General features: G+C 38.6%; 1 protein-coding gene across 1 annotated transcript in view; it reads right to left on the bottom strand.

Moving 5' to 3' along the window:
* Positions 1-18,364, bottom strand: part of IFIH1 (interferon induced with helicase C domain 1) — a 68,993-nt gene that overhangs the window by 39,069 nt on the left and 11,560 nt on the right. The window contains 1 exon segment of the mRNA XM_006160265.3: positions 15,375-15,509. Within this exon segment, the coding sequence (XP_006160327.1) occupies positions 15,375-15,509 (135 nt within the window).

Here is an 18,364-nt window from a genome sequence, read left to right as displayed (position 1 = left end):
TTGAAGCATCTACATTTATTTTTAAACTTTTTTCTGCACACAAGTAAAAAGGAAACCTTCTGTTCCTGTTGCACAACATAAATTACAATAATTCTGGTAGAGATTATTATGAAAACGACAGTGAATATATAGAGCTCTATTTCTTTGTCATTTCAAGAGTATATAAATCTCTGGTTTCTTCACACAAAAATAATTTTGTTTCCTAGGCAGCAAATTCTTATGCATTTTGATATGTTTTTGCTTTCATAGAAATAAAAAGTACTAAAAGCAATAAATTTAATAATAAAAGAAAATATGCGCTATTTCTTATAAGACTAAAAATGCCTTCCCCAGAGATTTTCCTACTGCACTTACTTAAAAAAAACAAATCTTATTATACACACACACATACACACACACACACACACACACACACACACACAAAACCAAAATGTGAAATAAAGAAAGTGCTTTCATGATGCCAAAATAACCTAATCTATCACATTTATATGTTAAGAATCTTTGCCATTGATTTGTGTAGGATTATCTTGTTTTGTCCTTTGCACTTTTCAAAGTATGCCAATTTGAACTTAAGTTCTAATGAATAAAATCATATGTTTATGATTTAAAGCAGGTCCTATAGAGTCAATAAAAAAAAGATAGTTAATTGGAAGCAGAGTGTTTCCCTAAAAACAGGTATTTTAGTCCCCAATAGATTGATCTCCAGATTTGAACTCAGCCACTACTAATAAGTGACTTGACTTCTCTAAAAAAAGAAAAAAAAAAGAAAAACATTCTACTTTTTCGTTTATTGTGAGAAAGATTTTGTTAAATCAAAGAAATAAATGTTAAATTCTCATGAAGTTGCTGCTTAAGAAGGCTTTCAATATTGAACTCATGTTGTACAATAAATTCCTTTCACTCTTGTGTAGGGGTCATATACCCACTAGGGAAAAAGTCAAAGCTAGCTATAAACAGATTAGGAAATGCTGGTAATTTCTAATTGTTGAAGAAAAGTAGTTATTCACATCATACCCTATTGGAATGAGAGAAATTATACTCAGTTAAGAAACAGGACTTAGCAATTTTGACTGTAATAATTTTGTAAACAACACAAAATGAACAGTTTTGCTTACAAAGACAGTGGGTGTCTATGACCGGTCCATAAGTTATGTAAAAATTCGGCTTGTTTTGTAATCACCTCTTGAATATTTTGCTAAGAAGGCAGAAATATTAACTGGAATCCAAATGACTTTATATTTAACACACCCTAGACCTTAAATACTTTACAATATTTTAAAAAATCATTTAGAAACCAAAAATATTGAAGTTAAAAATTTTTTCAAGTAAAAAAACCCCACTTGGTTGAAGGCCTTTTAAAATCTATTTCAATGTAAATTCTGCCCTCTGCTGGAAAATGCTATTATAACAAGTAGCAGACACACTGTATTTAAAGAGGTAAGCTTCATTAGTTGAAATACAAATCGGTTCTTACTTCTGCTTCTATGAGATAGTGTCTCTCCTACTTTTTCACTCCGCAGAATAGTACTCCTTTTTATCCCCTTGCTTCAGTCTGTTAAAACGTTCTCTTTCCTGAAAAACTGGTTTTGCATTACAACAGGAATAAAAATTCGAGGGGAAAGGGCCTCTGTGCAAATTGAGAAAGAAAAAGGGCACAAGCTGTGTCTCATCTCCTGAGACCTGGGGCTTATGAGGATTTCAAACAGTATAATTTCTGACCCTCCAGTTTTGTAATACGTTGAGCCTGAAATGTCACAGACAACCTAAAATCCTGAAACACATGTACGCTATGGGCACACTCGCTGACTGCACAGGCTTCTTATGTGTGTTTATTTCATACTGCTAATAACACATAGTTCCTTTTACTTTGAAATAATCTTTTGGGTTTTTTTTTTTTTGAGAGGAAATAGATTACTTTTATTTTCAGCCCCATGTATATGGATCTACACATACACACACGTGCGCACGCGCGCTCACATTTTGGTCTGTCAGATTTTGCTCTCCGTGCCAGGGAACATGTGTTCCCGCAGAATGGAGAGGAGCCACCTCCACCCACCTTGCATATTCTCTCCTGGATCCAAGCTTCTAGGAAATGAGTTCCCCAAAGAGAAAAATCACTCTCCTAGAGCCACAGGCCCACATGGCTATCCATGAAGATCCTCTGCTCCTGTTTATAGAATTTCTGCTGCTGAAATGTTCCAACCATAATTAAATTTGAATTGTGTGTAATGATGTTGGCTTAAATTGTAAAAATTACACCCTTTAGACATTTGGACCTCGGTTCTAATATAGAAAGAGTGCTATTAAAGTTTAGAGTTATGAAGTTAACCACACACATCCGAATGACCCGTTCATTCACTGCTAGTCAGTAATGAAGGCAGAAAGTCCGAGAGCAGAGTTAGTCATGAGAGTTAAGCCAGGTGACCACATGGGAAGGAATTCTTGGCAACAACAAGGTTTAAGGATGGCAAGCTATAAGAGGATAAATTGGAAAGCTCTTGAGCTGGTAAGCGTCCTCCTGGGAAGGCTATAGGAGTTAAGCAGACTTCAGCAGATCTGAAGAAAGTATTCGGAGAGATACATTTAAGTTTGTCCTGGTAAATGCTCAACAATTGGCACTTTGGGGTGGAGGAATCCATGATTTGAAAGTGTTTGTCAATTTCCATAATGTTAATCTTCCCACCAAGGCCAATTTCAAGCTACCAGCACAGTCTTACTGAATGGAGTGGTGATGAGACATGCACAAGCCAGTATGGGCCAGTTTCTTTACCCTGCTAGACACATAGCTCTAATTAGGAGCTTTCCTACAGGGACCAGTGGATGGCATAATGGTTACATAGCTGGACTCCCATGTAGTCAACCACAATTTGAGACTCGGACCTGGCAGCTTAAAACTCAATGCTGGGCCTGTGAGCTTTTGGGCCCAAAATCCCAAGAGCAGAAGGGATTGTGGCATGGTTCTCTCTCCAGTGGATGATTTCTCACTTTCTGTCTCTTGGTGGATGATTTCTCACTTTCCATCTCTCCAACAAGTGAGTGCATATGTCCTATAGCAAAAATCTCTCTCTTTAAAAAAAAAAAAAGAACTTTCCTACAAATGTCTGATATGATCACACATGCATTATATTTTATAATTATCTAAGCAAAAGGAATAGTGAACTTTTAAAATTTGTATTTTGTATTTTTCTTTTTTGCCTTAGGAAAAGCATTTGCAGAAATTACAGTTACAGACACCTAATAATTTTCATCTAGCTCACCTCCTCACACTCTCCTCCATGAATTCCTTCCTCTTACCAAACTTGCCCTGAACACATTTTGACCTTTCCTGTACTTGCGCTCTTGCTCATGGTGTTCATGCCACCTGAAATGTTGTTTGCCACCTCTGTTTACAAATCTAGCAAAGGACCTTCAAGGCTTAAAGGAAATGACTTATGTTCCACCTCTAGAAAGCTTCCTCTGACAAGTCTTCCTTCTGTCACAAGCCTTCTTTGCTTATCCTTTAACACACAGCTTGTGTGTCTCTCTTGCTAGGGATATATTGATGTTTCTCCTTGGGGAAATGTCACATGTCTTAAACTAAATTATAATCTTTTCAAGGGTGAGCACAATATATTAGTGCGTGGTTCCTGCAATTTCATGTCCTGACCAATTCCCTTCTTGCTTCTTACTACTCTGGCTTCTAGTCCTCATCACGTTCTAAAACAAAGAAGGTAAAGTCTTCTCATCATATTAAAATGGAAAAAAAATCATTGTGTTTCTTTTTTTGGAGATGTTTTTTGCTATAGGGCACGTGCGCTCGCCAGAAAGACAGAGAGACAGAAAGCAAGAAATCACCCCGCCCCCAATGGGGGATGGCCACGCCACAATCCCCTCTCCTCCATTCTCCTCTTGGGATCTTGGGCACGCATGTACACTTGCCCGGCTTGAGTTTAAGCCACTGGGTCCAGGACTTGAACTGTGGTTGACTACATGGGAATCCAGTGACATAGCCATTACACTAACTGCTGGTCCCTCATTGTGTTTCTTCTTAAAACATTGCTAAAAAGCTGTTTGTAGCCATAGCTGGATGCCATGAAAATAAATCCGGCATGTATTAACTGCACACTTTCCATCAAAATGTTTAAGTTCAGGCCAGCAAGTGGTGTAGTGGTTAAGGCACTGGGCTCTCACATGTTCAACCACAGTTTGATTCCTGGACCTACAGCCTTGAGACATGTAGTTGTATGTGCATGTGTGCCCAAAATCCTGAGAGGAGAATGGAGGAGAAGAGATTGCAGTGTGACCAATCCCTGGGGACTGATTTCTGTCTCTTTTTGTGGCTCTGGCAAGTGCACATACTCTATAGCAAAAACCTTTCTTAAAAAAATAAAAAATGTTATGTTCTCAGTCCAGCAAGTGGTGTGGTGGTTATGGCGTTGGAAACATGGCCAACCACAGTTTGAGGCCCAGACTTGGTGTTTTTAAACATATGCAGGGCACAAAATTCCAGGAGGAGAATGGAGGGGAAGGGATTGCAGAAGGGATTGCTGAGTGGTCATCCGCCCTGGGGGTGACTTCTCACTTTCCCTCTCACTCTCTCTCTCTCTGTCTAGTGAGTGCATATGCCCTATGGCAAAAACCTTAAAATAAAGAAAAAAGTTAAAACAAAACAAAACAAAACAAAACAAAAACCCACTGCTAAAACAGTCACCTGCTGGAGTACAGTGAGGACTTCATTCTCAGTGATGCCCTGGACAGCTGCAACTCCATGCAGACTGTCCAAAAGACCACCACCTGCAGGTTGGTGGACAGCAAGGTGGTATTTGAGACCAATGACACCAAAGTTCTGAGGCATTGATACAGCAGAAGCAGGGTACCCTTGGGAAGCAACAGGCCAATAAAAAAATGCAGAGGTCATTGCAAAAATATAGATAGATAGATAGATAGATAGATAGATAGATAGATAGATAGATAGATAGATAGATAGATATGTCTCTCTTGCTAGGGATATATTGATGTTTCTCCTTGGGGAAATGTCACATGTCTTAAACTAAATTATAATCTTTTCAAGGGTGAGCACAATATATTAGTGCGTGGTTCCTGCAATTTCATGTCCTGACCAATTCCCTTCTTGCTTCTTACTACTCTGGCTTCTAGTCCTCATCACGTTCTAAAACAAAGAAGGTAAAGTCTTCTCATCATATTAAAATGGAAAAAAAATCATTGTGTTTCTTTTTTTGGAGATGTTTTTTGCTATAGGGCACGTGCGCTCGCCAGAAAGACAGAGAGACAGAAAGCAAGAAATCACCCCGCCCCCAATGGGGGATGGCCACGCCACAATCCCCTCTCCTCCATTCTCCTCTTGGGATCTTGGGCACGCATGTACACTTGCCCGGCTTGAGTTTAAGCCACTGGGTCCAGGACTTGAACTGTGGTTGACTACATGGGAATCCAGTGACATAGCCATTACACTAACTGCTGGTCCCTCATTGTGTTTCTTCTTAAAACATTGCTAAAAAGCTGTTTGTAGCCATAGCTGGATGCCATGAAAATAAATCCGGCATGTATTAACTGCACACTTTCCATCAAAATGTTTAAGTTCAGGCCAGCAAGTGGTGTAGTGGTTAAGGCACTGGGCTCTCACATGTTCAACCACAGTTTGATTCCTGGACCTACAGCCTTGAGACATGTAGTTGTATGTGCATGTGTGCCCAAAATCCTGAGAGGAGAATGGAGGAGAAGAGATTGCAGTGTGACCAATCCCTGGGGACTGATTTCTGTCTCTTTTTGTGGCTCTGGCAAGTGCACATACTCTATAGCAAAAACCTTTCTTAAAAAAATAAAAAATGTTATGTTCTCAGTCCAGCAAGTGGTGTGGTGGTTATGGCGTTGGAAACATGGCCAACCACAGTTTGAGGCCCAGACTTGGTGTTTTTAAACATATGCAGGGCACAAAATTCCAGGAGGAGAATGGAGGGGAAGGGATTGCAGAAGGGATTGCTGAGTGGTCATCCGCCCTGGGGGTGACTTCTCACTTTCCCTCTCACTCTCTCTCTCTCTGTCTAGTGAGTGCATATGCCCTATGGCAAAAACCTTAAAATAAAGAAAAAAGTTAAAACAAAACAAAACAAAACAAAAACCCACTGCTAAAACAGTCACCTGCTGGAGTACAGTGAGGACTTCATTCTCAGTGATGCCCTGGACAGCTGCAACTCCATGCAGACTGTCCAAAAGACCACCACCTGCAGGTTGGTGGACAGCAAGGTGGTATTTGAGACCAATGACACCAAAGTTCTGAGGCATTGATACAGCAGAAGCAGGGTACCCTTGGGAAGCAACAGGCCAATAAAAAAATGCAGAGGTCATTGCAAAAATATAGATAGATAGATAGATAGATAGATAGATAGATAGATAGATAAAATAAAATAAAATAAACCTTTACATTTGTAGTCATAAATGGATACCAGAAAACCTGAAAAATAAATCCAGCATGTATTAACTGCACAGCAAGGGGGATTTCTTTCAAAATGCTTCTGTCCTCAGGCCAGCACGTGGTGTGGTGGTTAAGGTTCTGAAACCCACATGACCAACTCCATGGTGCCAGTCATGTACTGGTGGCCTGAAAAACATGCCGGGCACATGTATGTGCTTGCCAAAAGTCCTGATACGAGAATGGAAAAGGGATTGTGGGTACGGCCATACCCCCTTGGGAGTGATTTCTCACTTTCCTTCTCTGTCTCTCTCTGGTGAGCAGATGTGCCCTATGGCAAAGAAATTTACATAAAAAAAGTTTATGTCCTCATTCCTGAGATACAAATGGTAACCTTTCTAGAACTATAAGGCAATTGTAAGTCATATAACTGACTCAGATAGCTCCTGGCAGCTTTCAAATAAAATACAAACTTCTGTGTTTAATCTTTTAACCAACACCAATACCAGCATCATCACCAACACCTCTTTCATTTCAAATGAATATCTTCCTTTTGGATTGCCTCAGTAGTGTTGCTAGTTCCCAATAATTAATGATAAATAAATTTACAAAAAAAATATACAGAAAGAAAGCAGAGCCATCTTAATTCGAACCAATCCTGAAACAGTATGAATGATTCCGATACAATATTATTCTACACTACTGTATCAATTATCTTTTCCACTTAGTTCTCAAATGGTATGGTATTTATTTCTAGAGATTCTAAAAACTCTCTAGATTTCTGGAGGTTAGTGCTATAGAAAATTATTTTGGTACCCAAGTGCAAGGATAAATTTTGTGGCACTTTCACAGAAATTAGTATAGACTAAATCTAAGATTGGACTTTGGGTCTATAAAAAGACAAAACAAAACAACAACAACAAAAAGTGCTACAGCAGATTGGGCCAGGGAAAAGAAGGCTTTTTTATAAAGGTCAATTTTTAAACCCCTCCTACAGAACATGATCTATGCAAAATATATCTACAATATATTCCAAAGCATAATGTCACCGGATAAACCTAAGGAGTGGAACATATGGGGAGATATGAAAAAGAAGGTATTAAAGCCTGAAAACAAGCAGGTTGGTAAGCTCATTAGCTGGGGTGGAATTTTAAAATCTTCACGTGAATGAATATATAAATCAAAATATACACATGCATTATAGTCATACGCACTGTATATTCACACATGGCACATTCTACAGTTACATTATAATCTTCCACGCTGGAACGGAAATTCCATTCTCTTTATAAATGTAAAAGCGCCCTCTGCTGGCCCATCTGGGATATTTACACTTTCTAGTTTTACAGCAGTCAAGTCTAACATGGAATGATAAAAGAAGTTGAGGGATTTTCTGTTTAACTCTGAATAAAATAAATTTTCCTCTAAGCATAGTACATTTTAATTAGTTTTAAGATTCATTTACTTCAGTTTCATTTTTATTATGAAGTATTAATTCCTAAAATAGTACAATAAAAATGTCCATGTGAATAACTACATACTTGTTTTGACAAAGCAAGAATAGCAGACAATTAAAAAGGATATACAGTTAATTTTACTATAAATTTATGCAATCAAGAAAATCCAGATACTTTTTCATTTGTTATAATTATTTTCATAAGAGAGATTTTTGCTATAGGGCATATAACATACTTGCCAGCAAGACAGAGAGAGACAGAAAGCAAGAAATCATCCCCAGGGAAGATGGCCATGCCACAGTCCTTTCTCCTCCATTCTCCTCTCAGGATCTTGGGCACACACACACACACACACACACACACACACGTGCTGATGGAGTTTTAAGCCACCAGGTCCAGGACTTGAACTGCGATCCACTACATGGGAGTCCAGTGATGTAACCATTATGCCATCTGCTTTTGCAATAATAAAAATATTTTTAACAGATGAAAATGAATGTGACTTTTGTGTCTTTCGGGAGTTTTCCAGGGAAGGGTAGTGTAAAGAAACACTAAAATTTAATAGTATCTTCTTGTTATCAGATGACTAGTCGCTCCAGAAATATAACTGTAATACACACATTAAATTTGTATTGATAGCCTGATAACCATTAAGACATTGTTTAGAAATTATTGTGTTAAATTAGAAAGTAACAAATTTTAAAAAATCTTTTAGTCTTATCTTATTAACTACCTTTCTCCTTTTATTCATGACAGAGCATGTGTGCTCACATGTGACAGTGAGAGAGAGAGAAGGTTCCAGTCATACCTGATACGCCTCCTCCAGCCCTCCAGCCTATCAGGTCCCGGGCATACAACTCGTGCATGAGACCAGGGTGTTTCAGGCCGCCCTGGAGACCTGCACCACTGTCAGCACGTCGGCATCCAGCTTCCGTTGAGCACTGTATTACTACTGTGCCACAGAGCTGCCATTAATCACTTTTTTAGTAGGAAGCAGTTGACTATCAACCACGGGAGAGAAGGGATGAAGAAGAAATGCCGACCCTCAACTGTGGAAACCTGACAAAAGCACTCTCCAGAAGTAGGTACTAGAGAATTCTGATAGATCACTCATAAAGTGAAGGAGACATGTGGATAAAATTGGTTTCATGCTGGGTTACTGTTACTCATGGTCGTGCATCTTACCCATTATGTGTGTTAAGGAGTCAGAGGTGCTAAAAAACAAGATAAAGAGAATCCTTGCATTAAAGCTATAAAAAAACAACAGCATTTGGATATAACAAGACTACTATACACTGAAAAAGAAATCTTAGGAGCTTGTTCAGATATAATAATTAGAAAAGTCCTTATTTAAAATTAGAAATAATTTAAGTCACCTTTTTTGTTTCTACACATAAACAATTTATAGAATGTTTGCAGCTTAAGGAACAAGTTTCTTTCAATGCTTCTTTGGCGGCTATTTGAAGTCTTAACCCAATTATAAGAATTCAAAATAAATATGTCCATAATCAATAACAAGAAAGTACATAAAATGAAAATTATACAAATGAATAACAGAGACTATGGAATACTTGCATATTTAGTTCATTAATTCTGTCAAATACTAGTTACAGACGCAAAATCTTTATATAGTACATTTTGCAACAAAACATCAATCAAAAGAACTCCAGAGCCAGTGCAGCGTTCCAACAGTAGTGAAGAGCTTGGCAATGCTCGAAGCCATCTGAAAGATCAAGATCCGTTCCTGGGGCCAGGTAGTGTGATAGTTAGGGTGCTAGACTCCCACATGGCTGACCACGGTTTGAGTTCCAAACTTGGGAGACTTTGAAAATCAGGCTGGGTGTGTGTGTGTGCATACATTCCCCAAATTCCAGGAGAATGAAGAAGGGATTGCACAGCGTGGCCATCCCCCTTTGGGGGGTAATTTATCACTTTCCCTCTTACTATCTATCTCTATCTCACTCCCTCTCCAGCAAGAACACGTGCCCTATGGTGAAACCTTTAAAAAGATTCTGTCCCTGGGTCAATCTATACGCACAGGATTTGCACATGGGTGGGCTGAAGAGAGGTGGCATGAGACCCTGCTGGGAGAGCTGCCCTTAAACACTGTTTTAGTAGGGAGCAGTTGAGAATGCCTCTCTCTCTCTCTCCCTCTCTCTGTCATGAAAATGAATGAATAAATGCATGAAAAACAAAAACCTCAGGCTGGCCCTTCAGCACAGCAGATAAGCACTATGTGGAAGGAGTCAGAGCCAACATGACTAACCACTGAATCCTGGTCCCCTGGGAGCTTGAAACATATACAGGACATGAGTGTGCATATGTCTAAGTTAGTGATGGGATAAAGGAATGAAGGAAACAAAATTAGGGCATGATCAGGTCCCAAGAGGGAGTGCTTTCTCTTGTTCTCGGTCTGTCTCTCTGTTTGGTGTACATACATGCCTTCCAGCAGATATAAACCTTCTCAGAAGTACTGGTATTTAAAAACGTATCTAGTGGCTGGGCAATAGCTCCGGGATAACACACTGCTCTGCTAGGTTGAGCCACATAAGAAGGTTCTGGTTTTGTGTCTGAAGACATCCTTTAAAACATTGGGTACATGTTCATGATGTGGGGCTGGCTGAGGCTGGATCACAGTGTCAAGATCCTACTCGGTGTCTCTCTTGCTTATGAAATAAATATATAAACTTTTTAAAAAGTTATTTTTATCGGCAATGCTTTATCCTTAACAGAAAATGAACAGACACTTGGAATGATGCATATCTTCTATCAGCAGTAAGTCTAAATCAAAGACTAAAGCAAATGTAGTACATTTTGTTTTCCTTTTTTTGTCGTAGGGCACATGGGCTCAGGGAGGGGTGTGGAGGGAGAGCGAGAGAGAGAGTGAGAGGGAAAGACTCTAGAATTGGTCCTGTTGGGTGGAGAAGTCACCCCTCAGGGGGCTTGACCATGCAATCCCTTCTCCTTTCTCCTCCTAGGATCTTTGGGCACTCATATACATGTGCCCCGTGTGATTTTCAAGCCAACAGGTCCAGGACTTGAACCACAGTCAGCCATGTTGGAGTCCAACGACGTAACCGCTACACCATTTGCTGGTCCTGCTACATTTTCATAAATAAGTTACCCTCTGTTACTGCTCTGAAAAGTGCTAGAATGAATTGGATGAATAAGCTCCTTGTAAATCCACCTAAACCCAGTCATCATAAGGATCATGTAGACGAGAAGACTGTTGAAATGTTTGTGAGTTCCACAGGTCCTTGGATTCCTCTGACTACTGTGCCCTTGCTCTTCTCAGACTTTGATGTGTGTGATGGCCTGTCCTTTTCTTTCACAGCACGTGCTGTGGATGTAGCTGTATACTACTGCTCTTCGGGCCATACTCTCAACGGGAAGCTCTACGTGGGCCAAAGCCGTTTCATAGTATTGAGCAAGGTGTTTGGCACATAGTAGGAGCTTGATAAATGTTTATTATATGAATCAAAATGAAAGGAAAGAAGGCAGAAAGGAAGGGAATCCAAGAGAAAACAAAACAAAACAAAACTTTTTATTATTCCCTAAAGCCATTATCAAGATTCAAATTTTCTTCACGAGATGGGTCTTTAAGTTTCATATACAAGAATTTTAAAAATTAATTTTACTTTTAATTTTGTCTGCTTTAGATCTCTGACTGGATAAACTGCAGGTTAACAAGATGCACTAGTCTGACAAGCTTTGATAATAAACCCTACCCTCCTGTGAGATGCAGGATTATCTCACAGCTGTAGTCTATCTTCGGTTCTTTCTAGTGCAGATGTAGAAAACAGCCAGTGACCTGCAGAGATGTCAGTAGCCTACTGAGGGAGTTATTGAAACATGAAGACCCCACATTCAGGTGGTGGATTCTGGCATTGCTGTAGAATCATGGATTCTGAGAAAAGTGAAGCTGCTGACATGGAAAAAATAGCCCACTGCAGTCTAGGTTTAAAAGCTGTGCATATCTTAAAGCCTTGCTGTAGAAAGTGTGGTCCAGGACCAGCAGCAGCAGCTTCACCTGACAGCTTGTGAGAAAGGTGGAATCTCTGGGCCCACTGTGGATCTTGAAATGCAACAGAACCTGCATTTCAATAAGACTGCCTCTGGGGCCCCAGGTGGCATGGTGGTTAAGGCTCTGGACATTCCCACATGACCAACCACAGTTTGAGTCCCAGATCTAGTGGTTTTCTTTCTCACTATCCCTCTCTCTCTCTGTGTGACTCTCTGGTCAAACTAAAATAACTAAATGAATAAATAAAATTAAGTAAGTCATTCTTTAAAAAATAATAAAAAAATGACTCCCTCCTCCAGGTGATTCATTTGAACTAAAGTCTCAAGAACACTGCATTATAAAAAGAATATCATGAACAGGCTAAAAATGTAAAGCTGCTGACATGGAAAAAATAGCCCACTGCAGTCTAGGTTTAAAAGCTGTGCATATCTTAAAGCCTTGCTGTAGAAAGTGTGGTCCAGGACCAGCAGCAGCAGCTTCACCTGACAGCTTGTGAGAAAGGTGGAATCTCTGGGCCCACTGTGGATCTTGAAATGCAACAGAACCTGCATTTCAATAAGACTGCCTCTGGGGCCCCAGGTGGCATGGTGGTTAAGGCTCTGGACATTCCCACATGACCAACCACAGTTTGAGTCCCAGATCTAGTGGTTTTCTTTCTCACTATCCCTCTCTCTCTCTGTGTGACTCTCTGGTCAAACTAAAATAACTAAATGAATAAATAAAATTAAGTAAGTCATTCTTTAAAAAATAATAAAAAAATGACTCCCTCCTCCAGGTGATTCATTTGAACTAAAGTCTCAAGAACACTGCATTATAAAAAGAATATCATGAACAGGCTAAAAATGTAAGACACCATAACAAACTATTGTTACTACTTATGACAAAGGGTTGATATCCTAGATATGTAAATAGTTCGTGTAAATCAGTAAGAGAAATGTAAGTACCCTAGCAGAAAAATGAACTGACAATTAACAACACAAAGAAAATAAACTTGAAAATACGCCTTTCAGAAAAGGTCAGAAAATTCAAATTCAAATAACAAAATATCATTTTAAAGAACAACCAAGTTGGCAAAGATCAAAATGATTAAATTACTGATTCTTGTAGAAAAGAATTCAGGGAAATAGGCACGCTCCTGTTCTGCTGGAGAACATATACACTGGTACAAGCTCCAGAGGTAAAATTTGACATTAAGAATCCCATGTGTTTAAAAAAATGTGTAAATTATTTAATCCAGAAGTTCAAGTTATATAGGATGTTTTTAAGAAATAAATTGAAGGCCAGCCAGGGAACATAGTAGTTAAGGAGGCTGAATCTCACTTGGTCCCCTGGCAGTCCCAGTCTCAGATCTGGTTGACTGAAAAACACACCAGGCATGTGTGCATGTGTCCAAAATCCTGAGAGATCCTGAGAGGAGAATGGAGGAGATGGGACTGCCGCATGGCCATCCCCCCAAGGGTGATTCCTCTCTCTCTCTCTCTCTCTCTCTCTCTCTCTGTCTCTCTCTTTCTCTCGCTCTCTCTCTCTCTCTCGCTCTCTCTCTCTGTCTCCAGCAAGCCCATGTGCCCCATAGTAAAAATTGAATTAAAAAAAAGGAAGTAAATTGAGACATAAGTACAAAGAGAGTTATTCATAATGTTATAATTTGGAAATAGCTGAAGTGTTCAACAACCAGTTAATTAATTATACTGTACCAGAAGATGAGACTATTATTCAGTCATTAAAATCTATGTTGTAGACCAGTATCTAATGAACATTGGAGAAATGCCATTGCATGTACACATCCAGATGTGTAGAAAGACCAGAAAGACAGACAGCTAAATATTAAGTGTAATATCTACACTGTGGGAATATGGATAGCTTCTCTGTATGATTCTGCATGTTCTAAATTTTCTGCAATGGCAGCTATATTACTTTTTAATTAGAAAATAAAATGGTTATGAGCAGTAGTAGTGTGCTAGAGTCACAGTTTACACTAACTCACAAAAGCTAGGGTTAAAATTTCAGGACACTAAACAGTCATTAAAAAATAAATGACATAAATTTACAATTAAATAGATTATACTAAAGGTAATAAATACTTAAAACCTCTCAGTTCCTAATCCTTTTACTAGAGTTTACTGTTACTATGACCTTGCAGTTACGTGTATTGTATCTGTATGGTGGAAATGCTTCACAGTGGTGCCTGTGCTACAGCTCAGCTCTTCCCAACTTTGTGTCCAGTGACTTTACATTGGAGGCTTGACATAAGCCTTAGTGGGGATGTTTACACCAAGGAGATGGGAAAATGCTACAAAGCAGGACTTTTTCGTCCCCTCCCCCTCTGAGAGTTTCTTGTTACATTTATCAGCACATCACAGACTGAAGGTAACTTGTTTCTTCTGAAAGTTTATGATATGGCCCTTGATGAGAAAAAGGGGAAAGGGAGGTTTTGCCATCATAAGCAAACTGGGAGGGAATGGAGGATAATTAAATTAGTTGGATTCTTTCAGGGTTGTTTCAGTATCAAAAAGTTAAACATATTTAGTCCTCACACTAGTTATTGAAATATTCTAATTTAAGCTCAGTATAGTTTAGCATCTGTTTATCTTCCTTTTTACAGCCTTGATTTTAGTCTCTGTAGCACAGCTGAGCTCTCTGCTACATCTCAGTCTATAAAATTGGAAAACAGTAATGGCCCTGTTTCACTTTCAGGGTTTTGAGTGAATCAAACTATTAAAGTTAATGAATTCAAGAATACTTTCAGAACCATGAAATATAAGATATGCCTATGATATTTATCATATTACAAGAACTATGAATTCCTTATGAGGTAAAATTAGAAGAAAATATGTTCATATTTATAACACATTACTATTGTTTTAGTTTAAAATACTTTAGCCACAAGAATGGTTATTTTAATTTCAAATAATTTACCTCCAAATACTATTTGAATAAATACGCTCACAATCCCTGACATCCAAATTTTCTCCCACTCTTTTTAAAAAAAATATTTATTTAAATTTATTTGTTATTATTTTTTATTTTATTATTTTTTTATTTAATTTTCTTTTATACATTCAATCATGCTATTTAGCTTACAAAGTGAATATTTCAACATGTGAACATTTCTCCCTAGTCCTGTTGATAAAACTATGAAATATCTTCAATAGATAATACCACATTTTTTTGTCTCACAATGCTTTGCCTCTCTATTTTTCTTCTAAATGTCCGTCCTCAGACACTACTCTTTCACACACACTATATCTGGTATTCACATCCATTTATTGTGTTAATTTGATGAGAGAAGGAGAGAGAGAGAGAAAGTGAGTGAGCAAGCCCGCAGGTCTGAGACACAAACCATGCTTGACCATGTGGGAGCCTAGAACCACGCCACCTGTTGGCTCCCCCGACTGTTTAATAGATCCTGATGTCATCAGTGTACCAGATGATTTTTCTGGAGGTAGTAATTGGTAAATAAAAAGTACATATGTATTTCAGGTACCTGATGTGATGGAAGAATCTGCAAAAGATGAATTATTTTCAGTGTCCCCGCCCTCCTTCTCTGGACTTGGATGATCTGAGACTGAAAGAAGTGATTCTTCAACTTCAGGAACATTTTCTTGTACATTCTCAATCTCTGTGAATAAAAATATTAAATGTAAATGAGAGTACAAGTTCTTAAACAGTATAACTATTACTCTTTTAAAAACAGAGATGTTGGTTTCTAATAGAGATTACATGAATAGATATAAATACTTTAAATGTCTATACAGCATGAAAATTGGATTGGGATGCAAGTTTTTGTATACTATAAATAGCTGTTACTGTTATTTAAAAAACGAAATGGTGATCCCTAGTAAAGATTTGCTTTCATATACTTTAATACTTTGACATTTTTAAAGGCTTGGACTATGTTTTTTTTTTATTATTATTATGACATAGTACTTCTATTAGTATGGACACAGTGATTCTTTGTAATGATTAAATTTTAGCTAAAAAGACAATGTAAGTATTATGCTAATAAGAAGCCAAGTGAGATGATTTTTCTGGCCAAACATCACCTTTAGGAAGTAAGCATTTACGCAGTGACACAAAATTACCCTTAAGGCTAAATTAATGAAAATGCAAATTTCAGAGTTTTCCTTTAGCGTATGCTCTTGCCATTTTGTTCCCTCACTGTACGTTATACTGAGATGTACATCTGCTTTAAAATGTCAGCCTAAATTCATGTATTCTGAATTTCTTGGTGTGTGCTTTTTTTAATTCAATAAATATTCTGTATTATTTCTTTCATTTTTATTCCATTCTTCCCCCTGGCTCTTCTCCCATCAACCAATGTGTATCCAGTGTTTTATTAAGGGCCTATATAAGATAAAAGAAAAACAAGTTTCTGTTTCTTTTTAAGCTACAGTCAGAGAAGAAGGATGCAATAAATGAAATTTCTTAGACTATCCTTTCAGATTAGCTCACCTTAAGCAGTGTTAAAAATATGTCCAACTTTGCACAGAGAATTTCCTGAAGAAAACTGTTTGACTTTAGAAAAGGTGCCAACTTGACAACATGTATAGTTGGATGATAAGCACTTGCAGGGTTTAGAATTATAATAGTCAATTTAATTTATGCTTACCATTATGCTTTATATTTATTAAATCATCTAACCCTCAACAATAAACCTAGGTAATAAGTAATCTTTATATCCCCATTTTACAGAGCAGTAAGCTGAAGCACAGAAAGAGCATGTGTACCTGGCCAAAGCTCAGACATAACTGAGGAAGGCGTCAGGATTCACTAAGCATCAGGATACACGGTCTGGATTCTCTACTAGTTTGCTTGGGCTGCCAGAACAAAATACCATAATCTGGGAGCCTTAAACAAAAGAAATGTATTTTTCACAGTTCTGGACACTCAAAGTCCAAGATCAAGGTGCCAGCAAAACCAGTGTCTAGTGAGGACTCTGGGTTGCAAATAGCAACCTTCTTACTGTGTTCACATTGATAAGGAGAATGAGAAATATTCCCCTCTCTCTTCCTCTTCCTTTTTTTTTTTTTTCTTATTCTTTTTTTTTTTTGGTTTTGCCTCAGGATATCTGTGCTTGCCAGAGAGAAACAAAGAGAGAGAGAATGAGAGGGAGGGAAAGTGAGAAATAACCCACCCCCGCTTCCTAGAGGGGATGGCTACACTATAATGCCTTATCCTCTGTTCTCCTCCTGGGATTCTGGGCATTCACACACACACACATGACATGATTTTCAAGCTACTGGGTCTGGGACTTGAACCATGTTGACTATGTGAGAATTTAGTGCATTAACCTCTTAGTCTCTCTCTTCCTCTTCTTAAGGTCACAGTCCTGTAAGATTAGGCTCCACCCTTACGATCTTATTTCACCTTGATTACCTCCTAAAGACACTGTCTCCAAATATATTCATATTTGGGAGAGCATAATTCCATCCATAGCATTTCACCATTGCTCCTTCCCTCAATATTCATATCTTCATTGCATGAAAAATATATTCATTCTATCTCAATAGCCCTAAGTGTCTTAACTTATTCCAGAATCAACTGTAAAGTCTAGAGTCCAAAGTCTCATCTAAATATTATCTAAATCAGATATGGATAAGACTCAAGATGCCATTCATTCTAAGGAAAATTCTCTTTTAGCTATGAACTCATAAAACCAGACAAGGTATGTGATTGCAAAATGGAATGATGGGACAGGCACCAGAGAGATTCCATTCCAAAAGGGAAGCTATAGATGGGACCAGCAGATGACATAATGGTTACGTCCTGGACCCGGCAACTTGAAACTCACACCAAGTGAACATGTGTGCATTCCCAAAATCCTGACAGAAGAGTTGAGGATAAGGAACTGGAGCATGGCCATCCCTGCTGGGGGGTGATTTCTTACTTTCTGTCTCTGTCTCTTGGGCAAGTATACACACCCTATAGCAAAAATCTCTCTTAAAAAAAAAAAAGAAAGAAAGAAAGAAAGAAAGGGGAAAAAATTTAAAAAGAAGGGAAGAGGAGATGGGTCTCAAGCAAGTCCAAAGCCTAGCAAGGCTAATTCCATTAGATTTTAAGGGTCAAGACAATTCTTTGGTTTGACACTCTGTGCTCCAGGCCCACCAGGGTGGCAGGATCATCCCCAGAGTTCTGCAGGGCAGTCTCTCCTTTTGTTCTCTCTACGAGCTCCACTCATGCATTTCTCTGTGATGGTAGGCCCACCTCTGAGGCATTGGTCAGGACCACGATGGCCCACCAGAACCAGACAGGAATCCCCACCCTTTGAACCAGAGGAGGAAATAGTTTTGTTCTCTGGGCCTGTGGTGTCAGAGGTATCCCTGATGATCTCTGAACTGTTTTCAGAATCATTCTTTCCTTTCCTTGAAGAATAGCATATGTTCATAGCCAAATAACTGTGCACTGGTTTTGCAGGTCCAAGAAGTCTGACAGACTTTCTCTTTCTACCCTGCTCATTCTGTCCCCATTAGTTCA

This window comes from Tupaia chinensis, unplaced genomic scaffold, assembly GCF_000334495.1.
Source record: "Tupaia chinensis unplaced genomic scaffold, TupChi_1.0 Scaffold000674_2, whole genome shotgun sequence".
Taxonomy (NCBI): Eukaryota; Metazoa; Chordata; class Mammalia; order Scandentia; family Tupaiidae; genus Tupaia; species Tupaia belangeri.
The sequence above is the reverse complement of the archived record's forward strand: the minus strand, read 5'-3'. Positions and strand labels throughout refer to the sequence as shown.